The 25328-nt window shown below is 45.8% G+C and overlaps 1 protein-coding gene across 1 annotated transcript in view; it reads right to left on the reverse strand.

Moving 5' to 3' along the window:
• The window catches only part of RAPGEF3 (Rap guanine nucleotide exchange factor 3), a 977833-nt gene that overhangs the window by 163342 nt on the left and 789163 nt on the right, over positions 1-25328 (reverse strand). Inside the window, exons 20-21 of the mRNA XM_086964721.1 lie at positions 23637-23818; positions 15185-15275 (exon numbers count right to left, since the gene is read on the reverse strand). Of these exons, the coding sequence (XP_086820847.1) occupies positions 15185-15275; positions 23637-23818 (273 nt within the window). The remainder of the gene's footprint in view (positions 1-15184; positions 15276-23636; positions 23819-25328) is intronic.

Below are 25328 nucleotides of genomic sequence, written 5' to 3' on the forward strand. Positions count from 1 at the left end.
CGCAAATTTGCGATTCCTTAAAAGTAATCGCACTTGAAAAAAATCGCTAAAATAGCGATTTATTCACTTTTGAGTTGATGCATCCCAAATAGTGATTTGGGAATCGCAAACGGCCGAATTTTGCGATTCCCACCGTTTGCGATTCCCAAATCGCTTGATGCATGTGCCTGTATGCAAGCTATTGCCCAGAGTTGCAGAGTGAGACTCCATGATTGGAATAGGCACCGAGGCGAGAATTATCAGGTCCTTGGAATTTTGAGCCCAAGACCCGCCGAAGCGGGGAATTGAACCCTGGTCCCGGGCTAGACCTCTGCATCAGGGTCTGCCGCTCTAATCATTGATGGAGAAATCGATAGTCTCATACTAACTCGGGGCTTTGTGGAAAAGAAATATGTGAGCAGTTACCCCTGACGAAGGGCAAGAGAATTGCCCGAAATGCATTGGGTCATGAATAAATAAATACTGCTCTGAACTACTTGTTGCGTTGGATTCGTATGTACGAAGAAGCCTGGATGGGCACAAGTTAATACGTTAAGTTTCCTGAAAACGTAATATGTTGAATATGTGGATTACAGCTAAAGAAAAGAAGAAAAAGATGACAAACTTTTTTGAAAAATCATTAGATGGACAAATGGATTACAATGAGTCGGATCTAGTATCCTCAAACTGCAGTGCGTCTGGGTGTGGAGCGCGATTTTCACGCTCCCCACTTGTTCATAGCTCTAATCATTGAGCCACACTTCTCCACTGAATGGCCACTGAATGGCCTGCAATTGTAGTGAAGCAGAGCGCACCCCAGCATGCATGGTGTCGCCGGACATCTAGAAGCTGAGTACGCTCCAGCAAACACCAAAGTCTGCAACTGAGGTGCCGGATGCATTGATAACCCACACAAGCCCTGCAGAGCACCACAGAAAATAAAATGAGGCACAAATAAACAAACAAAAGTGCAAGAAAAAATTGAAAACTGCACAGAAAATAATATGAGCAAGAAAGAGGACTAACCATGAATCCCATCAAGAGTGCCCATTTTGAATTGGGACTAGAACACGCCTATCCACAGGTTGCCATTTTGGATTGAGCAGGATGCCCATTGGAGGTGGCTATTTTGAACTGGGCCCTGGGCAGACCTAAGCACCTGAACTTAGAGGCAGCCATTTTAGATTGGGCAGAAAACCCAGATAGCAGCCACAGAAAGCAACCGTACTCAAGGAGTGATAGCACCACATGCTTTCTGACAGTAACCAGCACCCACCAATGGAACGCGCTTCATCCAAATACCTAACCACAACAGACGTGAAGCAGGCGTAACACATCAACAAACAGCATGTATCAAAACACAAAAACCAAATACAATGTGGCAGACTTCCTGAAGCCACCACCACCGTTTGACACAACAACAAAAAATAAAACTTTGGTGGTGGATGGGCTGACTGGTTTCAGTAATTCGCTGACTTCATGCACTCACTGGAGTGAGAGGTCGTAAAGATAATCAGATTCATCTAGAATCTAAGTGATGATATCAAGGAAGCCCTAAAAAAATTCCCGAAGAAAGAAGTGACCGCATAACAAAAAGTGAGTGATGCACTCACCAAGAAATTCGACCCAACACCCAACAAGGCTACGAGAGATACAGTTATAACATAGCATGACAAAAACCTGGGGAAACAATGCCTGAATTTGCTGAGCATCTTGAAGCACTCCTCAAGGACTGCAGAATCAGTGAAATAAATAACGATGAGCCCTTGCGAGCGACTCTTGATAATCGACGGGTTGCAATCTCACACAAGATGAATGCTCGGAGAAACACACACTCTAGACAAGATGCTAGCTGCTGCTAGAGCTGAAGAGCGAGCTACCATAATGAAAGCAGGAACCAACCAGAAAGAGATGGTACTCACCATGAAGAGCAGCAAAAAGAGAAGCACAGGTATGCACCTTACGGACTAAAGCAAGCGTACTACAGATGTGGGCTGAGGTAGCTACACAACAGATGTGTCCAGCTCTAGGCCAGACACGTAGAGGATGCGGGAAATCACCTCAAATCTGTCTGTTGAACACAGGGCAAGTGGGGGAAGTCTGACCATTACATGATGAAAAAGAAATCAGTAGGCACATGCAGAAACAAACTCAGGCCAAAAGACAAGGTGAGGACCACATGCGGAACATTGCGTTCAAGTCCAGACAACAACCCTCCACTTCACCATCCAGAAAGTTAATAGTGTCAGCACTCAGTGACAGTGATGACAACAGATACTTCCTAATGCTGTCCATAAAAGAACCAGGGACTCAACTGGCGATCATCGTCCTGAAGATGGGAGACCAGGCAGTAGAATTTGTGGTGGACGGCATTGCATCATTACATGTAATAGGAAGGCAAGAATTAGGCAACTTGTCAATCAAGTTGCAATGAGCCAAGACCCCATAGAAAATTTAGATCTGGGAAGGAAGGGATCCCTTAAAATGTACAGGAAAATGAAAGACGATCCTTGTTGGACCCGGGCCTTTATGGCTGGTTCACCCCTGAACTTTTTGCTTTTGATGGCGACCTGGTGTTCATGATTTCTGGCTTGGCGCACTTTTTCCCTGGGTCCCAGAGTGAAAGTGCGTGCGCGTAGTATGGCTGGCCTGCCCTCCCATAGGAATGCATGGGGAATGTGTGTGTCCCTAGTAGTTCCTGATGCGTGGGGAGTGCAGGCTCGAGTTTGGTATGCCTAAACTCGTGAGAGTGAATGCTGCGAGATGGTGTCTGCGGCATGTGTGTGTCTAGCTGGGAAGTGCTACTTCTGGACATTGAGATATGTGTGCAGTGAGGGTACTGGAGTGTGATTGGCTGGAGCTGGCTGGCATGCCAGGCTCCAGGAAGTCTGAATGGGTCTGCCCGGTGGTGAGTGGGAGATTAGCATGAGTGATGTGTGGGAGGAGTGTACCTGTGTCCTGGATGGGCTGGGTTTTCCCCACACAATGCTGGCTCCACCCCCCTGTGGTGTGTCTAACGACCCTAGCCTCCCCAGTGAATGAAATGGGTGGTTGGGCCATCAAGAGTGCTCCAGAACCAGCTGCGACTGGTTTTCCCCCCACCCTGCACATTGTGACAAAGGGTTTCAGTGTATAAAAATGGGGCTGTGTCCCCACTGAAATTGTTCTCTTCTAGGATCTTGAGGGGGCTGCTGCTGCTGGGGCCAGGAGGAACCGCCACTTGGACTGCCTCCCTGCCTTGAGGGCCAGTGAGCTGGCCCCTGGCCCAGCCTTGCCCCCCTGCCTACCTAAAGACTTTGCTGGGACTCTGCCCTGCTGAGGGCAGCTGGGAGCGCTGTGCTTGTGTTCCCAGCGCCTGGGAGCGCTTTGGACTTTCCCTAGTGCCTGGGAGCGTCTCGCCTTGCCTTTGGCGCTGGAGAGCGCTTTCTTGTTGGTCCTAGCGCTGGGGAGCGCTTCTGTGCACAGCCGGTGCCCACCCGGCATTTGGCCGCCTGATCTGCCGATCCGCGGCGCATAGCGAGTGCCACCTCGCTTTATTTTTTAATTCGAAGGCCGGTGCCACCCGGCATTGCCCCGTGGAGTTCTTCATTGATTGAAGCCGGTGCCCACCCGGCATTGCCCGTGATCACCGCCGCAGCCGAGGAGGAGTGAAAGCTGTTGCCGGGCCGCTGCCTAGAGCGACCCGGAAGTCCCGCCTCCTGACCCCCAGGGCCGCGCTGCCATTGGCGGCCCCGGCGGAAGTCAGGCGGAGGGGAGAGCGAGACAAGGCCAGGCGGGAGGAGAAAGGAGCAGCCGGCTCCGTCCTCGAGGCTCCCGAGTGGAGGGGAGCCCGCCCGCGGTCTCAGCCGAGCCGCTGAAGAGCCGTCCTGCCGCCTACAGACCCGGTGAGTGCCTGCAAGGGGAGAGGGGCGTCGGGACACATTGCCGGTGTCCGCCCCTCCCCGTAGCGCGACCTCGCGCTCGTGTAGATTGGGAGCCCCGAGGCTCCGGGGGCATTGATTGATTCCCGAGTCCCCCGTGAGGGACTCCAACGATCCTGAGCATAAGGGTAGAGAGCCTGCGAGGCTCTGGTGGCATTTGAAGTCTTTAGAGCCCGAGAGGCTTCAGGGGAACATCTGCGTTTTCGAGCCCACGAGGCTCCGATCTCCCCATTGTCCTGCGAGCCCAGAGAGAGGCTCATCACCTGGGTTTAGAGCGCTGAAGCTCTACCTTTGCACATTTTGCTTTGTGAGCCCTCCTGGCTCCAACGTGGTGCATTCTATTTAACAACTGTTCAGCACTTAGTGGACAGTTGCTACGTTTAGGCTGGGTGTACTTTTGGCTTATTACAGCCTGCCCTGACATTGGGACACAGGGACTGCCACAGGTTGTGGCTCATGTGAAGTTTTGCGCAATTGCTTGTGCTCGCACCTCTGAATGTGTTCTGAAGCAGCATGTGTCTTTCCTTGCATACACCGCTGAATGTAGGTACTGCATCATGTGTTGTCTTGTGCTCGCACCTCTGAATGTGTTTGGTTCCATCATGTGTCTTCCTTCCCTACACCGCTGAATGTTAATGCATCATGTGTAATGTCCCTATGCTTATACCCCTAGATGTTGGTGATTCCTAGGTGGTTGTTTTTCTCCTAGTACAGGTGTTGCTAGTTGAGGTCTTTTGTTCCCTGCGCAATAGTTGCCTAAGGTGGTTAGGGTTGCGTAGGAGGTTCTTATGCTTTACCAGTAATTACTGGTTATGTGCTAACTTGTGCTACATGTTCTGAAAGTATTCTATGTGCTAACTACTATTCCTAAAAAGTGATGATTCCTGACAGTGGTCCAGGTGGCCCTGTCTTGTAAATATCCCCCTTGTAAATTCTGCCCGTGCCTGTTGGCACAGTGTAACCAAATGTATGTTTTATCTAATGTGTTTTTGATATAATACAAAGGCTATTTTTATATAACCTTGTGTGGAGTTTCCTTTGTGGTGGGCCTTGGGTGTTGTTGCTGGGTGCGCGCGCAAACACTTAACCTACATAGCCTCCAAGTTTAGCCTTGACTGCTCGCGCCACGTTACCTAGAGGGCGAGAGAGGGGTTATCTTGGTGTGTGACTCCCTTGCCCTGACACTTAGAAATGGCGATCCCTGACTGACCTCGACGCGAGTCTTGGCCGGCCAGGGTCCCGTTTCTAACATTGGTGGCAGGCGGTGAGGATCCGGATTTGTGTTTGCGTTGTACTGCAGTGGCAACAGGCCACACTTCAAAGCTCGGCATTTTAGATAATTACATGTTGGGGATTATTGTCCTTTGAAGTTCTAGTATTTCTTTTTCCAAAGAGTGTCCAGTACATTTGTCCCCTGCCCTGCTCCCAGAGTTTGGTACCTGTGTCATGTGTGGTCAGGTTGAGAAATCAGGGGTGGTAAAAACTGCCTTACCGGTCCAAGGGGAGGGTGTGCGTGGATGAATGGTGTGTTGCCTGGACAGATTAGTGGGAGTTCTCTTTAGTAGGGAGCTTGCTGAAATACTTTGAACCGTGTGCTCTTGCTTCAGCTCTGACAGTTAAGTCCCCTGTGTTGCACGTGTCTGGGAGCATCCTGTCAAGATGGAATCTCCTTTTAACCTCTGTGGTCTGTTTAAGTACAGTATGCATGAGTTGGTGCATTTTTGTAAGGAGAGAGACATCCCAGTGAGTGAGTCAGACACCCAGTCCAAGCTTAGGGATAATATGATCCTGTGGCAGAAGAGTGACTGGGAGCGTGAGCACAGTGAGAGGGAGAGGGCCTGGACCGCACACCATGAGGGTGGTGGGTCTGAGGGGAGCCCTGAAGAGTCTGATGTGGAGAGTGAGGATGACAGTGGATGGGCGCCAGCAGAGAGTGAGTACCCCCTAGATAGGGAGTCCCTTGCTGGGTCCAGTGTCAGATGTAGCACCCCATCCCTTTCCCTGTCCCCAGAGGAGTGGGTGGATAGGAGAGAAGAGAGGGAGCACCAGTTGGCCATGGAGAAGCTCAGGTTAGAGCATGCCAGAGAGATGGCGCAGCTGGGTGTGAATGAGCGGACTGCACAGGCTGAGAGGGCCTGGGCCAGGGAGAAGATAGCCCTAGAGGGTAGGTTATCCCCTGACCGCAGTCATAGTTTTCTGGATTCCCCAGGGAGGGTTGGATCCAGTGGTGGCAGCAAGAGAGAGTTTGGTGCGGGAAGTGCCATGCCCCGTTTCCAAAGAGTGGTACCTTGTTCCCGAGAGGACACATACAGGTTGAAGTTCAGGAGCAGTAGGAGACTGCCTCACCAGGATTGGGTGGATTATGTGGATGATTGTCATGATGCCCTGCTTGATTGGTTAGAGGTTCATGGGGAACCTGATTTTGATGGACTACTCAACCTTGTTATCAGAGAGCAGTTGCTCAATTGTTTTGTGCCAGAGTTGCGCAAACACCTGTCAAGAGGTGACTACGTGTGTCCTTGGGACATTGCAAAGGAAGCAGACCGCTGGGAAGGTGCCAGTGGTTCTGACACGTCATGGGTGAGTGAACCCGAGAGTAGTGGGTTAGGTATCTTCCAGACCAGTGTGGTGGAAGAGGCTCAGAGTAGCCCAGCTAGGTCCCAGTGTAGCGAGAGGGGTGAAGGGGCTCACGTCTTGTCTCCGTGGAGTAAGAGTGAGTGGGGGACTGAGTGTTCCCAGGTGCCCGAAACCCAGTCTCAGAACCTGGATGGTTTCTTGAGGGAACACCAGGTTAGGGATCTAGGCTGTCCTGTTAGACCCCTTGAGGGTGATGCCCTAGTGTCTAGAGAACCTGGAGTATCTTTAAATAGTGTTCCAGTGGTTCTAGTGTCCGGCAGTGCCACTCCAGTGGGGGGGGCACGGAAGTCCGAAGTGAGGAGTGATTGGGGGAGTTCCCCAGTGGGAGAACCAGTGGGTCAGGGACTACCCAGTTGGGCGAAGTTCCCGTTTAGTGACCATGGTGACACCACTTCTGTTCTGGGGGATCTTCCCGCACTGTCAGGTGGACAGGAGACGGGAGATCTGCGCCAGACAGACAGTCACACAGCATATGAGTTATGTGTTAGCCTCAGGGGGATGGTGAGTGAGTCCCCAGAAGTCCTGGAGTGCCAGGCAATTATCCCACCTAGAGGTTTAGACCGAAGGTTGGGAGGCCAGGTTCAGGATCGGCCTGACCTGAAGGGTGGGACTTCTGTAACCAGAGTCCTAGCCAGTGCTTCTTCCAGGGGTACCTCTCCAGTTGGGAGGGTGCAGAACTCTGGAAGGGGGTGCAGAGGGTGGGAGAGCCCGCCTCTGACCCCGGTGCAACCTGAGGGGTTAAACCCTGGGTTGGAATGGCGTTCTAGGTGTACACCTCGCAGGAGGAGGAGGAACCCTAGAAGAAGAGGTAAGGGGAGGAGAGCCTTCCCTGAGACTCCTGGTCCACCTAAGGTTGTAGACCCTAGGCTGGAGAACCAGTGGCAGTCTAGCCCTGTCTTGCAGACAGGAATAGTGGAGAGTGGCTACTATGTGCCAGGGGTTACTACCCCCCACTCTGTGAGTAGGCAGGAACCAGTGGTACCTGGGTGGCCTAGGGCCTGGTCCTGGCCGCGGACAGCTGAGGAGTACCAGTGGGGTAGCCCAGTTGTTCCAGATGGTGGTTTTAGTAGGAATCCCAGGGGTTCACAGTGGCGTGGAACAGGACGGTGTCCCGGCAGTGGCGGGCCCGTGTCCGTGTTCTTTCGCCCAAAGCAGGGAAGCCCATCACGGTGGTGATCGGTCTACCCTGCGTTTTGGCTGGAAGGGGGTTGTGTTGGACCCGGGCCTTTATGGCTGGTTCACCCCTGAACTTTTTGCTTTTGATGGCGACCTGGTGTTCATGATTTCTGGCTTGGCGCACTTTTTCCCTGGGTCCCAGAGTGAAAGTGCGTGCGCGTAGTATGGCTGGCCTGCCCTCCCATAGGAATGCATGGGGAATGTGTGTGTCCCTAGTAGTTCCTGATGCGTGGGGAGTGCAGGCTCGAGTGTGGTATGCCTAAACTCGTGAGAGTGAATGCTGCGAGATGGTGTCTGCGGCATGTGTGTGTCTAGTTGGGAAGTGCTACTTCTGGACATTGAGATATGTGTGCAGTGAGGGTACTGGAGCGTGATTGGCTGGAGCTGGCTGGCATGCCAGGCTCCAGGAAGTCTGGATGGGTCTGCCCGGTGGTGAGTGGGAGATTAGCATGAGTGATGTGTGGGAGGAGTGTACCTGTGTCCTGGATGGGCTGGCTTTTCCCCACACAATGCTGGCTCCACCCCCCTGTGGTGTGTCTAATGACCCTAGCCTCCCCAGTGAATGAAATGGGTGGTTGGGCCATCAAGAGTGCTCCAGAACCAGCTGCGACTGGTTTTCCCCCCACCCTGCACATTGTGACAAAGGGTTTCAGTGTATAAAAATGGGGCTGTGTCCCCACTGAAATTGTTCTCTTCTAGGATCTTGAGGGGGCTGCTGCTGCTGCTGCTGGGGCCAGGATTAACCGCCACTTGGACTGCCTCCCTGCCTGGAGGGCCAGTGAGCTGGCCCCTGGCCCAGCCTTGCCCCCCTGCCTACCTAAAGACTTTGCTGGGACTCTGCCCTGCTGAGGGCAGCTGGGAGCGCTGTGCTTGTGTTCCCAGCGCCTGGGAGCGCTTTGGACTTTCCCTAGTGCCTGGGAGCGTCTCGCCTTGCCTTTGGCGCTGGAGAGCGCTTTCTTGTTGGTCCTAGCGCTGGGGAGCGCTTCTGTGCACAGCCGGTGCCCACCCGGCATTTGGCCGCCTGATCTGCCGATCCGCGGCGCATAGCGAGTGCCACCTCGCTTTATTTTTTAATTCGAAGGCCGGTGCCACCCGGCATTGCCCCGTGGAGTTCTTCATTGATTGAAGCCGGTGCCCACCCGGCATTGCCCGTGATCACCGCCGCAGCCGAGGAGGAGTGAAAGCTGTTGCCGGGCCGCTGCCTAGAGCGACCCGGAAGTCCCGCCTCCTGACCCCCAGGGCCGCGCTGCCATTGGCGGCCCCGGCGGAAGTCAGGCGGAGGGGAGAGCGAGACAAGGCCAGGCGGGAGGAGAGAGGAGCAGCCGGCTCCGTCCTCGAGGCTCCCGAGTGGAGGGGAGCCCGCCCGCGGTCTCAGCCGAGCCGCTGAAGAGCCGTCCTGCCACCTACAGACCCGGTGAGTGCCTGCAAGGGGAGAGGGGCGTCGGGACACATTGCCGGTGTCCGCCCCTCCCCCGTAGCACGACCTCGCGCTCGTGTAGATTGGGAGCCCCGAGGCTCCGGGGGCATTGATTGATTCCCGAGTCCCCCGTGAGGGACTCCAACGATCCTGAGCATAAGGGTAGAGAGCCTGCGAGGCTCTGGTGGCATTTGAAGTCTTTAGAGCCCGAGAGGCTTCAGGGGAACATCTGCGTTTTCGAGCCCACGAGGCTCCGAGCTCCCCATTGTCCTGCGAGCCCAGAGAGAGGCTCATCACCTGGGTTTAGAGCGCTGAAGCTCTACCTTTGCACATTTTGCTTTGTGAGCCCTCCTGGCTCCAACGTGGTGCATTCTATTTAACAACTGTCCAGCACTTAGTGGACAGTTGCTACGTTTAGGCTGGGTGTACTTTTGGCTTATTACAGCCTGCCCTGACATTGGGACACAGGGACTGCCACAGGTTGTGGCTCATGTGAAGTTTTGCGCAATTGCTTGTGCTCGCACCTCTGAATGTGTTCTGAAGCATCATGTGTCTTTCCTTGCATACACCGCTGAATGTAGGTACTGCATCATGTGTTGTCTTGTGCTCGCACCTCTGAATGTGTTTGGTTCCATCATGTGTCTTCCTTCCCTACACCGCTGAATGTTAATGCATCATGTGTAATGTCCCTATGCTTATACCCCTAGATGTTGGTGATTCCTAGGTGGTTGTTTTTCTCCTAGTACAGGTGTTGCTAGTTGAGGTCTTTTGTTCCCTGCACAATAGTTGCCTAAGGTGGTTAGGGTTGCGTAGGAGGTTCTTATGCTTTACCAGTAATTACTGGTTATGTGCTAACTTGTGCTACATGTTCTGAAAGTATTCTATGTGCTAACTACTATTCCTAAAAAGTGATGATTCCTGACAGTGGTCCAGGTGGCCCTGTCTTGTAAATATCCCCCTTGTAAATTCTGCCCGTGCCTGTTGGCACAGTGTAACCAAATGTATGTTTTATCTAATGTGTTTTTGATATAATACAAAGGCTATTTTTATATAACCTTGTGTGGAGTTTCCTTTGTGGTGGGCCGTGGGTGTTGTTGCTGGGTGCGCGCGCAAACACTTAACCTACATAGCCTCCAAGTTTAGCCTTGACTGCTCGCGCCACGTTACCTAGAGGGCGAGAGAGGGGTTATCTTGGTGTGTGACTCCCTTGCCCTGACACTTAGAAATGGCGATCCCTGACTGACCTCGACGCGAGTCTTGGCCGGCCAGGGTCCCGTTTCTAACAACCCTCAAACATTGGGGTGAGAAACAACTGCCACAGTTTATGTATTCGAAATGCAAACACCAGCGCCCAACGTTCAGTGCATAGAATTGGCAGCAAGCTTGGGAGTAGCAAAAATACACCCTGTGGGAAAGGAGATGAGGCAAATGAAGTCAAGCAAATGTCCCATAGTTCATCTAAGAGGTAAACACCACTCTATATCATTTATCATCAACAGTGAAGAGTCCTTCAATGTGATGCCATTCGACAGATCCAGAGAACTCACATCGACCCTGATCTTAAAACAATAAGATGCCCAAGTGTTCATCCGAGCCACATGCAAACCACTGCACAGCCAAAGGTCATTCAAAGCAACTGTGAGATACAAAATAACGACCACTGAAACAACCATGCATGCGCTGCAAGGGAAAGCATCAGGCGTGTGCCTCATCAGTTTTTGAACAGCAGCAGCAAAAATGGGACTGATCTCAATAAACTACCACATATAGGCCAAGCAAGGGATAACCCAAAGATTCCCTATGCTATTTAGCGGGCTAGGGAAGCTGAGGGAACCTGTGTCCGGCTGTACATCAATGAGGCATCCGTCAAATTGCAAAAATAGCACAGACTGGTTGCAATCCATCTCAAGGAAGCAGTGAAGAAAGAAATCAGAAACCTGATGAAACAAGACAACATTGAATCCTCCAAAGGCCCCACCCCAAATGTCCCGTCAATAGTAGTGGTATCAAAGAAAGACAAAAAAAGCAGGAGGTATCGTGTTTCTGAACCATGCTAGCCGAAAAGGTACACCTATTTAAAATATAGTTTACATTGTGACATCTGCTTTTTATACCACGCCAACCTTGAACTTAGACATTTACAAAAAAATATTTTTAATCTCACTGAGACATTGGGTTTTTGTGACACACTAACATTAATTCAATACATTAAAAAAACATCTGCTTCCCTTTGGTTCCCGTTTTTGGGTTCAAGTATTTGCCTTCTTTCTGTTGCTCACATAAAACGTGATGCACTTTTCATTATTTTATGTAAATACCCTTTTTATACTTTCTATAAATACACACTTTTTTAATCTTCTATTTTCCTGAAGGGCCCATTTGCATCATTATTAAACAAACAAATAAATGTTTTATAACTGCTCCACGAACCATTGGCAAAGCCAACAAGTTTTTTAAAGTTTTTTTAGCAATATTGTGGAACAGCACAGCTACTGCTCAGCATGGCTGAAGATGTAAAAAAAAGCACAATGGCCCAGTCAACACCGGTTGTGTCATAACTCTTTTTTTTTTTTTTACTTTTAACCATGCTACAGAGCAGCGGCACACCTTTACAACAGAGCTTAAATATCATTGAGAAAGCAAAATAATAGAGGTATTTGGCTTTGTCCATGCTTTTTGCCATATTATAAAGTGGCGCAGCTGCTGTGTAGCATGGTTAAAAGTAAAAAAAAAATAGCCCTATGATGGAGCACGCGTCGACCACCTCATAGCACTTTTTTCAATATTTACTTACTGTCATGCTGCAGAGCAGTTGCGCTGATGTACAACATGGCTAAAAATAATTGACAAAGCCAATATATCTGTCATAGACGAGACCTATTGGCTTTGACAATGCGTGTTTATTTTGCAGCAAAGGCACTGCTACTGGGCCCCTGTAGCTGCTTGCACTGCACTGCATGCTGTCTCAGAACGTCTAGCTTTCCACATCACTAACTGGGCAAAGACACTAACTCAGCAACCACTGCCAGATCTACTGGCTTTTCCAGTGCTTGTTTTTTAATGCATTTGAGTGCCATTACTGGCGTACTAATCAACAGGGCCTTTTATACTCCACAATGAAAAATATGGGTCAGGGACCATTTTTATAATATGACCCATGGCACAGTGTGCCAAGACATTTGTACTGCTCTGCTCCACCATAGCCAAGTGGTCCTGCTCAAGTCTGAGGTCGATGTACTCCGAGGGTAGGAGAAATACTCATATTAATGAACATTTTCTCTATGCTCAGGCTCTACTCATCTCTTCGACTGTCATGAAAGCAAGAAAGATTATAGTCATAATGTGACAGTAGTTACTGTAATTGAGCATTCAAAAGTCCCATCTTCTGATGGTTCTGTTTCATTGAAGCAAATAAATAGTAGATGTAAAGGTACATTACTCCCACATCAGTTTTGGCTATACATCACGGAAGTGTTACACAGTTCCCAACTGAGTCCAAAATCTGCATGTGGGTGTGCATCTTTTCCCTCTGTCAGAGAAAAGCCGTTCAGCTTGCTGGCAGAGAGGGCATTTAAAAAAGGTAGTTCTTAAATCTAACATTAGCCAAGAACATTCGATTGTACTTATTTTTACTTAGGGGGGTGCGGCCGACTGTCAGGGAGGTTTTTGGGCCATTTGAGCAGCCCAGGAACAATTGGGCTCTCTTTGGCCTGACGGGCAGAGGGTCAAACCTGGCCACTTTGGGCTCTGTGCCACCATTTTGGGAAGGTGACACTGCAGCTGTTTCAGTTTAGGGACAGTTTCAGTGATTTACCTCCGACCCACCCGGTAAGCAAGAGGTTCGGGGCCAGATGTTTGAGTAGGGGTGCCGATATTGTTGAGTGCAGGTGCACCGGGGGCAGTTAAAAAGAATGTATTTGGTTATCACTGGAAGCAGGTGCAAGGCGTCTGGTAGCTAGTTATGTACAGGTTTATAGTTTACTTTAGTGTTGACAACAAGTTACTATTGGAGCAGTTACTAAGGTTAAGATAGGAGATACTTAGTTAGGTAGATCTTTAGAGAACTAGAGAAGAGGTTCCAGGGTTTAAAGGTTCAACAGTGAATGACTGAGTTGGGGTTGTTAAATAGTTGTAAAGAAAGGAGAAGGGTGGGTAAACCATAGAGGTGGGGGAGGAGGATAAGTAGATGAAGCTATGTATAGCGAAGTTTAGTTTTGTAAGGCGAGGCCAATGGTATGTTTCTGTAAGGTGCACCTATCTTCAATAAAGCGGCCTTTTCCACATACTTAAGAGTCTTGTTATGTCCGTTCTGTTCCTTTGTGACCCAAAGGGCTATTCTGCTTCGCAAATGCTAAAAAAAAAAGGTAAAAAGAACAATCACTGCAGAACAGACCTAAGCTTGTCTGTACCCTGATCCTTCAAAAATTAATGTACACCTCTAAAAGGAACTATGCTTTTCATATGCTAGTATGGCATAATACAGGGGTAATTTTGTACTCTGCCTTTGTATGGTGGTGGCTCTGAAGAAGAGCTTGGTGATACTTCTGCAAATTGTTTAATATTTGACCTTTTGCAGAACAAGATCTGCTAACAGAAGAGCAGAACCAAGCTCTCAATTGTGTCTTTTTCCAAGAGCGACTAGTCTCTCAATTTATCTTATCATTCCAGCACAGGAAATCATTTTGTATTGAGAATATGTCCAGGGATCTACCCCTCTTACTGACAGAACATAAGACAACTAACACCTGTTCTACCAAAGAAGCAGAGCTAATTCAGATACAGAAATCCACTTAGGCCTTGGTTTTTTCCATACGCATTAGCAGTATCTTCAAGTTGATGTGTGGAAGTATAGTTTAATACTATTATCGACCATATCTTGTTGTTCTCAACTGCTGTGTAGCGTTCAGACAACAAATGTTCACAATAAACTCCGCACGTTAAGGACGAAAGATACCATTTTTAAAGTTTTCCTGTTGTCACCTGGTTAAACTATTGATCAATTGTATACACGTGTTTACAAGTGCCAGCCATATGATGAAATCTGATGTTGTAAGATACACAGACATGACTAAGCACAGGCCTATATTGCCCCTCAGTTTTTGTCTTACCTTCATGAAGCGGGTTATAACACCTCAATGGTTCAATCGAGAGAGAATTGCTCGCTTTCTAGGATGCCAAAATGAATCACATGAAAAACAATTTGGCGCAGAGGTTTTCCCACCTCTGTGCCTTGACAACCTTTTCTTAAGAGTGTTTGTCCAATCCAGCCATTCACAATGATGGAAAATACATTCTGGCTTAGTAGCTGACATGTTCTATTGACTCTGTCTAGATTACTTTCTTCTAGGAAGCCTTCCACTCCCCATTCCCGGGAAAATTGTTTCACTTAAGATTCTGCTGTAAAACCTGAATTGGATATATAACAACTGACTAACCCCTATATTGCCTTTTATTTAAGCAATGGTTTGAAAATATTATCGCATCCTGTGCCAATGGTATGCAATCTGGTGTCTTTAATATGGCGCACTGGGTTCCATTCTCGGCTCGGCACTGAGACCACTATTTCCTATGTGGATCATATTCAGGAGTTACTGTCAGTTCTTGACATGTAAGATGTATTGATTCCTTTTGTTAAGACTGATCATTTGGTAATGGGGCATTGTTTAAAGATTTGTCAGGATTTGTGTACCACACAAGTGTGGGGGGACATGCACAGTGTTTTATTTGTTGTAGACCTATCTATATATGCAATATAAATGCAACAGTTCTATGGAAGCATATACTAGAACAAATCTTTCACCCATGAGTGGTGCTGTGTCTTGCCTCAAATATGGTATATCAGTATTGGTAGTTAGTCACCTTGACTACTGCAGCATGGGCACCCATTGCCAATTGCTCCACTATGACCTAAACAAAAACATGCTGTGGTAGGACTACCCTCTCTAATGTGGTGACACTCAGTTTCGTAAGAGAAATACTGGAACACATTCTACAGAGCACACATTAGCAACCGCAACCAGAACTGTGCCAAGTATTGATGGACCAAAAAACATACCTCCCAGGTCTGTGTAAGTCGACTCACTGCGGTGTTACTTAGACCAAACATGACAGCAAAGAAGGAATTAAGGTTCTTCTGCTCCTTCAGGCTGCAAAAAACAGAGTTGAGATTAGCGTTTTAACAGACAAAAACAACCAGGCCATTTCAATGTATTCTTTTAAAAGTTTAGGCCTATGGATCAACATCAGGTTAAAACAAAGTTTCATTCAGAATATAATATAAGGTATTCACTGGCATGGTTTATGCATCACACTAACCTGCCAAGCATTTCGGTTTCAATTTTAGTGCCTCAGATATTATTTCTGAGAATTTGGTTTTCACTTATAAATAGTGATTTGCTCTTGCCTGAACAAAGCTACACCCCTTTTTGAGTTGTAATGTACGAATAAATATCTTTATTCCAACACAGATTGCAAAAACATAACCACTACTCCACTTCAGGAAGTAACTAAACACAGTATTGCTCAAGGATCATATTATCCAGAGGCGTTCGCTTGCTTATCTCCATCAACGTCAACATAGAGAACCTTCCCATTTATGTCCAAGCCTACTTGGCCTCATTTTGTTACTCTTTTATTGTACAACACTCCATGCTTTATAACGAGATGTGTACATTATTAGTATATACGTGGCACAGCTGGTTGACAACTGCATTCATTAGCTGGTAAAGCTGGTGAGAGAAAACTTGCAGCACTGATTCAAAGCGGAAGAAATGTTAGCACACGAACTGTGGGATGTCCAGGGGGGTGGACCACAGATGGTGGATGGGAAAAAGAGGGGCATTGCTATATAATGGGTCAAAATGTGCATCGCTTGTTCTATTTAATGCTTCTTTTCCAGACTTTTTTGCATGTAGCATATAAACATGCTTCTGGTGAATAATCTTACTAGGACCTATTAAGCACAAGAAATTATATTCAACTTCATAATACTTCGATTAACATGAACAAAATACTGCCTATATGTTAAAAAAGTAATAACAAGTTCAAAAAATGTGACACACCTGACGTAACTTATTCAGACGCTAATGAAAGAAGAACTTGTGGGTGTATAATAAGGTATTTAGTCATTTAAAAGTTTTAATTCAGAGTGTGGAATCATAAATGTGATGTTTCCAGGCACAGCATGGCGAGCAGACAGCTAAAACAGTGCTTATATTCTTTACAAGAATAAAGGAATTTCAGTAGGTGAAAACAGAACTTCATTTTTGGGTTATAATTGAATGATCCTCCCTGAACTGGGAGCTTATACGGAATTCTTCTTTTGACTTTGGATCATTAATGCATCATTCTAAGTGTATAAGCATTTCATGTACATTCTGGTCTAAACCCATGGTGCACAATTCCATCAGCCCATAGTCCTTTGATTAATTGAACGAGAGTTATATATGTAGAGAATTCTTTTGACATGAGTCGTGGATTGCTGGTTACTAAGTCAAGAGCTGTAGTTCATTTTGTAGAGTGGTTAACGTGTATGTTGGTTTCTGGCTCAGCATTGGCAAGGGTATAACTAAACTAAATCTTAAAAATGTTGCCTGAAAGCACGCATTTCACACAGAGACTCTTCTATTTTCTATAGCTTTGCATAAACACTGCATCGCTAAGATTTAATTTGGCTTCTTTACACTTGGTGACCTGCTGAAGCCTTGATAAAGCAATACACCTCGTATGCTCTCTAATGAGACTGAAACATATGAAATTGTCAATAGGTGCTACTTTCCTATTCCAAGAAGACGCGTTTTAGTTACTTATCCAAAAGGTGAAACACTTTACTAAGAAAGATACATTCTTACAGCACTCTCTGGCTCTTAGAGAATGCTATTCTTTGCTATCAAAATCCTGAGAGATGGCGCCAAACTGTCTGCATAGGCTGCATAACAATGCACATAGGCATAAAGGCAAAATTAGTGCTAATCATTGGCATTTTCTTATGTGAACAGAAGGAAGACAGCAATTTTAGCTGTCTCAGAGTCCACTGACAGACAGCCATGTCATGGTAACATAAGCACACACTGTAAAAGGGCATTCCCCGATAACTGGTGATACAGGAAACATTTAAGAATAAAAATAGATACCGACCTTCATGAACAAGTAATATTAGGTGTACTGTGTTGTGGCAAAAAGGTGCTAAGAGTGGCTAGCCCTGTGCACTGAAGAGTCACTTCCACTAAAGAAAGCAGTACAATACAATTAAAATAAAATGGATACAAATGATGGACAATGAATAGATCACAATATATTTCTAAACAACAGGATTAGAATTTATCTAAGAGGCAGATTTAGCTGCTGATCCTGCAGGTGATCAACACAATTAATTGATATAAGTACAATTTGACTGTTAATGCGGAGTGGTCTTGTTTTTCAGGGAGTTCGTACTCCTTGAAACATACTTTGAGATATCAGTTCAGTGGCCACAAAAGCACTGCTTTCAATCAATTGTGTTGACACTTGTGCTTTCTCAGAAGTCAAGTGAGATATGATATATTTATTAGTCAACATGATGGGAAAATTGCATATTTTAATCATTAGAAAAGTAATTGAACATAGGCTGTAAATTTGCTACTCTTAAATGGATTATTGACCTCTACTAATGTGGGTAAATGTAAATGCTATTCTGTTAAGGAAGGTATGTGCTCCTTCTTCACTGTGTATATCTTTCCTGCCACTATTTACTCAGTGCAGAGAATGGTCCGTGCAGTAATGAAGAACTGAATATTAGCTATTACATGTCTTTCCAATGAGTAGCTCAGGAGCTACCGGCAGCTCACCAACACATTTGAAGTAGCTCTTCCAAGTTAAGCTCAGCCCACTACATCATTTAAAGGGTTTGTGCACATTAAAGAAGAAAGCACAGCTATCATCTCAAAACCCTTATAGTGGTGGTCATCAAACCAATGGCAGTGCCTTTGGCACACACAAATACACATTGCGTTGTCCTACAAGGCCTGCAACATGGCCTGTTTCCACTCTAAATCTAGACAAGTCACAAGGAGACTGGACATGTTGTAGATCCTACTCTGTCAGTCACAATATGTGTGTGAACAATCGGCCAGGAAAGAAGAGTGCCAGCAGTAGCCACAGCAGGAGTAGGAGGAGAGTCACCTAAGTGGGAGCCGGTAGGAGTCAGAGAGAGAGTGTGTCAGTTGGGTGTGTGAACAGCCCAATAGCTGAGGAGAGCTGAAGCTCGATCCCGAGCTGAAATACACTTTTGAACCCCAAGGTTCATACATTTTTTTTTAGTTCAAAAAGAAGTTTATTAGGATAAAATATTACAACAATGTGCAGAGTGTAAAAACAATGAAAGGTGTAGGTTCATATACAATGTATCAATTGGGCTTAGAAAGTAATCAGGGTATAAACATAACAAGTAGAGAGTACAAATACAGTCAAAATATTTATATCATAAACTATAGTATACAAAAGGAGGTACAGATAGAAATATAAATTAACATAAAGGAAGTTATGGAGGTTTAGTAACTTCTTGCTGCAGAGGACTAGGGGTAGCAGAGCATTTAGCACTAGCATCCATGAATAAAATGATTGGAGCCCACAAATCCGAATGTTTGGATGCCAAATGTGATGGGTATACAAATGTAGTGTCTAGCCTATGATTATAAGAGACTGCATACCATCATGCTTGATATGAGAGCTTAGTGAAATCCTTCCAGTTTCTCGTTATTTGCTGCAAGGCTACTGCTAATAAGAGGTCAATTATTTTGACATTAATATCAGAATGTTCCCAAATATAAGATAAGCTACCTAAAACGATATGCAATATAGAGAAGGGATGATTGGAATGAAAAATCAAGTTTAATTGTGTCCACACCCTTTCCCAAAAAGGTCGAACAAACTTACAATTAAAAAGTAAATGAAATAAATCAGCATGTGGCACCGAGCAAGACCAACATTCAGGTGAAACATCAGAATGGAACGAGTGGAGAACAAGAGGGGAGAATAGGAGTATGTTATATATAAAAAAAGAGTGTTGGTGTTGTGTTTGTGGCCCTAGAAGATTTCCTAAGTTTAAGCCAAATTGTATCCCAGACGTCAATAGTCCAAGAGGTACCAAAGTCCTTTTGCCACAATAATTCTGTCTGAGTTTTGTCTCTTAGTATAGGTGAAGTATGTAAAACATTGTATATAGTGGAGGCTTTAGAGTGAGCAAGCAGCAGAGAGTGCAACAAGGTACATATATTTAATGTGTGTGTGTACATATGCACACATTTATTTGGTTGCCTGTCCGTACGTGTGTTTGCCATTAATTGTACCCCTGGTAAACATGGCTGCTCTTTGAAAGCTATGCATGATGTCAAGGACCACCAAAGTATATGTGGCTCCCCATCATACAGGGTTAATCTCTGGCAAAGTTGTGTCTGTTCTTGGCATGGTAGTGGCACTGGCATAATCATTTTCGTCCTGTTCATATTTTGAGAAGTCTTGTACTATTTGTGTATCCAGTAGACTTCTTTGATGTATTGGGAGCATGTCCGACCAAATTATTGTCTTTTTTGGCATAATAATGACCATGACTGATGAAATGTGAGCATCTTGCTGTTATGTTGCCCAGCCTTGACACCGTGGTGCAACTGGTATAAAAGTGAGCTTTATTGGAATCCTAGATGCATCTTCAGATCGCATTCATGGCATGTGATGAAAAAGTCTGTACATTTTAAGGGGTTTCTGTTCATGTGAAGCATTAGTTCATGTGAGTACCTGATGAAAATGAAAGGCAGATGTTCAGGGACTGTGCATTTACTTAAAAGGAAAACTAGTATTTTGAAGGAAAAACGCTATTTTTTCTAGAAAGAAAATTTGGGAAATGAAAGTTGTGTTCCCAAGAAAGAAAGAGGTATTTGGTAGAAAATATATGTTTATTTTCAGAAACTGATAGGTTCCCTTTCCAAAACATTATTTAAATCTGATGCGAATGGTAATTCAAGTGTATTTGTAGAGAATAATTGCTGTGATTGTCTTTTTTGCAAGTGGTTATACGCTGCTTCCACTATTATCTAATTAGTCATGTGGAGGTATTTTATATTTCGAACATATTTCCAGATATTTTTGCTAATAACCCCATATGAAATGCTTGGGTGGTCTTTAGTGTATTGGATGGAGTCACTACTGTACAGTGATGAAATCTGATAGTAGCTCAGAAGGATTTTGCCTGAGCAGAAGTAGCAGGAAAGGTTAGTAACACTTGGGCCACTGGTTTAAACTACTAAGGGCATGATTACGATGCGGTTCGGACCACAACAGACAGCTTATGCAGTCGGAGGCAGAAGTCAGAGGGTCAGACCTACACAATCCGACAGGCACCACGGTCGGAAGAGCCTCACACTCCCTTAAGGATGGCATTTCCACCGTCAGGATTATGATGTTGGTTTCCGAAAGCCTTTGCATGTCCGCCTTTCTGACATGGGAAAGCTGTTGGAAATCGACAATGGGTGCACCTAGCAGGGCCCCTCCCCGCATCACTCGGCATTTGGCCCTGGGAGGCACCTATGGTGCACCCCTGAACATTGCAGCACTGTGTGGCAGGCAACATGAAGTGCCTGCCACACGGTACAGGGATGTTTGAAAACTTAAATTTTACAATGGGAGCTTGTGCTAAGGGAGGTTTCCGCCACCGTACAAGCTCCCGTTGAAAAATTTAAGTTTGCAACCGCACTGTGGGGCCGATTACGATGTCGGGTGGAAAGCCTCCTGACGCCAGTCGGAATCTCCTTGACCACCTTTGAGCACATCCGACCGTCTCAGTTGGTTTACATTCCGACTGCCCGATTACAATGTTCATAGTCGGGACATAAACCGGTCAGTCATTCCGAATTGGTTCCAAACGACTCGCGGAGTATTCGTGTCAGTCGGAACTGCATCCTACATCCGTATTGACTGAGTTTCCGCCCACAGGATTATGATGCCATTTTCCAACGGCCTTTCCGCAACTGCCTGCCCAACGCGGATAGGCTGTCTAAAAGTGACTTATGGGGCCCCTTGTAGGGCCCCCTTGGCCTCACAGCCTATGGTTGATGGTTGAGGGTGTACCTAAGTGATCCCCCTGTAAAACTCTGCACTGTTTGGCAGGCACCATGGGGTGCCTGCCATAGGGTGCAGGGTTTCCTGCAAACGCCCCATGCCTGTGTTATCGCAAGCTCTCAGGAGTAACACGAGCCCACACAGGAAACAATGGGAATCCAACCAAACCATGTTCGGTCACATCGTAATACATCAGTCGAAACCACCAACTGTAAGTCGGTCGGTCGGTCCCGATACTGAGACGGTGTCTGGCGAAGGCTTTCCATTCGACATCGTAATGAGCCCCATGTGCGGTCACATCCAAATAATGCGGTCAGGGCCGACAACCTGAGGTCGGTCGGTTCCCAATCCACAGAGATGTCGGTCAGAGGCATCTTTGACCGACATCATAATCAGGCCCTATGTCTCCCCTCATCGATCAATGAGCAATATTGAAATGAGGTGTCTACATTTTATGTGCAATATTTCACTAGGTAATTGATAATGAACAGCTGTTTATATGTTGGAAATGTGAGGAATGTGAGAAATTTGTTTCTATTTTAAAAATATGCTGTTGCCTGGTCTTCCTTTTAAGGAGCACATTACACAATATAGGTAACTTTCAGAGTATCTCAATTGTGCACCTTTTTTCAGGGTTTAATGTTTTTTTTTTAAGTGAGAGCCCTAAATTTTGTTCAGAAGCCCGCAGCTGGCACTATCAAAGGTCGGGGTGCTGAATGCCAGTGCTGCATACTCTTGATTCTACCTCATCGCTCTTTAATCCATCACAAAAAAATCTCCCTACCTCTTTATCTCAATCTCACAGTTCTTTTTCATTCCTGCTATCTTCCTTTGTCACTATTTTTTTGCCTTTCTCTTCCTCCTTCTTAACCTCTTGTCTTTTTTTCCTCTCTTGCTCTGGATAAAAATGTGTTGATGTAAACAAAGTTCCGGTCACCAAAAATGAGGGCCGGTGGGCCTCACCTGCAACCACTGGCTCACCATGGCATGTATGATCAGAATGATAATAGAAAACCAAAAGCAAAGGCCTTTATTTATGAGGCCTTATGCCGCCATTGTGTCACTTTTTTTGTGGTGCTGCAACGGCATAAACAATGCATCACACTGCTTCATATTCACAAAGTGATGCATCTAGGCAGCGTCTAGATGCAGGGATAATGTAGGGCAGGAGTTTGTACACCCCTGCACTACATTGTACCTGCGTCTGGTATAATGTAAGCAGGGTGGGCATTCCCCAGTTAAAAGAACTCATGGAAGGGGCACAGTGAAATCTATGAGATTTCACTGCGCCACCTCCATTAGTTCACTGCGTCAAATCCTTACGCCTGCTAACGCAGGCCCTTTTACATGGGACTCGCCCATGTGTAATGACACATTGCTGGAGTTGTGTCTGTTTTGCTGCGCACTCCAGCAAAGTGTCATTACTGCGCCACCAGATGCGTCAGGATTCCTAACGTATCTGGTCAATACTTACGACATGGAGTGCCGTACTGTAAATACTGCGCATCCATGGGGTCTCAAGGAGGGCGCAGTGAAAAGCTTTGCATCGCTGTTTTTAACCAGCGAGGCAACACTTTTCATAAATGAGGCCCAAAGTGATGAGAGAGTGTGCTTATGTATTGGTGAGATTCCAATGTGCACTTAGTTTTCATGGCCTATGTTTACTATGTGAAGCAGATCAATACCAAATCACCTTTTAAATGAGTCAATGCCAGGATTTGCAAGTGTGTCTCCAGGTTAAAAGGCCAGCATATCTGACCGTCAGATAACATTAACTACTATTTTTGCACATCTTGTCTGAAATTTATGAAGAAGACCTGCATTTGCTGAGGTGACTTTTCAACAATCTCTCAAATGCTAATGTCTGGATTTGATCAGCCTTCGCAATTTTAGCAGTAGGTCCCCTCTCCTCCAATAGGGACCTAACAGTTATGGAGATCGACCAGGAGCCAGCATCTTCATATCCCAGAGAGCAAGGTACCTCATACCCCTTTGCGGCTTCATATGAATGCAAGAGTAGAAGACTGTATTGTGACTCACCTGTGGAAAGACTGTAGCTTGGCATTTAATGAATTGACAAAAGAATATTGACTAGTTGCTAATTCACCCATTACCTAGTTCAGTGTTACTATAATAATAAAAAATGCTAACTTGAAAATGGATACAATACCTGACCATCACCAGCACTAACCACGCTTTAAAGTGAGTGGTCTAAGGACCAAAGAGGCAGAGACAATGTGTACAATCCACTGTGGCTAATGTGTCCCTGATGTGCAGGTGCTCATGCACTGGCATACCACAGCTTATAAGCACATGTTGACTACATTTAGTGAAATATAGATAGAACTGATCATTTACTTTGGCATTATCTTGTATTTTGGGATAATATTCGGTACATAAAATGCTTTATTACATACTGAGCAGCGAGTTTGATGAATTTTTTCAGCAGCTGCGCTCTCTTCCCCATCTCGTGACACAGGCACATCTCAGTAGCGACCCAGTACTGAACCTCATTGAACCGTCGAATGAACCGCTCCAGGTTTGCAGTCGTTGATGTCCTGAACTTCTGCTGCCCGAAGACGTAATGAATCAGCTCAACCTTTAATGAGACGTGGAGAGAGAAATGCCGTCCATAAGCTATCTGGTCCAAACACACGAATATTCAGTCATTGGTTATTGTTTAAAGGGGACGAGTTAGTGTAAGAGATCAGTTGTAACAATGGTTTGTAAACGTTACATTTAACAAATAATTTCTCAGCAATAAATGCAATGCTCAATAAAGCATTTGTGAAAGGTAAACAAAGATGATTTCCTAAAAATATTTACAATATTATGATTGGCAGCATACTCAGAGGAGGAGAAGTCTCTCATAAAAATATTCTTCCCGATCATGGTATTTTTTTTCTTTTTATCTTTTGGATACCCGAATACCTTAATTGTTCGTAGATCTTATTTTATCACCCCCGGAATAGGCTAGGTAGAATTTGTCAACACCAGTTTTCTTTACGTTCTTGTCTATTTTGCAGCTTTAGAAAGACCTTGCTGTAATGTGTGCTTACACCTACATCACTTCCTGTACAACATTCCCACATATTTATGGCACTTCCTCTGTCCTACCTCTCCATCGACATCACTGCGTGTGTCATCTCCCTAACGTCTGCATCAAATTCGCACCACTTCAGTAAATCTTACATTACTATTATCTTTCATCCACTGCCCTTCTTGAACTGCTCGCTTTATCTCTATGGCATTTTATTGTCTTGTACCATCTCACACTTCTGATATTCCCCACGTCTGCTGTGCTTACTTTATCGCACTCAATCACTTGCCCTAGACATGCTTTCCAACTGCATACATTTTTGTACATCTACATTTTACTAACACCCTCCTTCTTCTTTTTACTTGCTGCCAAGATGTACAATGTAGACCTTTAGGGGCTGGATTCATTAAAATAAAATCCATGGTGGAACCTGGAGAGATTTTTCTTCAAAACATTTCAGAGTCAAGTAAAGATAGCATTCTCGTAACATCAGCAGGGTAGAGGACTGTGTATTCCAATTCTTAATTTGTAAAAAATGAATTGCCTGGGCTCCCATCAGGAGGCCACTGCAGCCTACGCCACCTACTGCCCCAGCTAGCACTACAAATGACAGTACAAACACAACTACTAATCACCACACCCTACAAGTGTTACAAGTCAGATTATTCCAGGCACCCAAAGCCTTAAGATTAGCATGGGTAGCAGGTAATAGTCATTGTTAACGTACATTGAATGTGAAAACAACTGTTGCTATGCTCATTCTAAATTGGACAATCGGCCCACCATGAGGCAGATTGTCATCAGTGTTGGCGCTGACAATTAATTGCCGGTACTAAGCACCGGAAACCACAGGCTCAAATTCAGCACTGGTGTATTCATCCTTTTCTGCCTCTTCACAAAGCTGACAAAAATGCATTGTCTCACTGTAATCGTCAATCTTCACCCCCTGGCCGAACGAAAGCAAAACGAACTGTGAGTCGTTTTGAATTGTACTTTGTTCTGTCTACTATCATCTGTTTGATGTTATATGTGATCCTCATTTCTTCTTTCTTCTGCAGGTATTTTTGAA

This window comes from Lissotriton vulgaris, chromosome 1_1, assembly GCF_964263255.1.
Source record: "Lissotriton vulgaris chromosome 1_1, aLisVul1.2, whole genome shotgun sequence".
Classification (NCBI taxonomy): Eukaryota; Metazoa; Chordata; class Amphibia; order Caudata; family Salamandridae; genus Lissotriton; species Lissotriton vulgaris.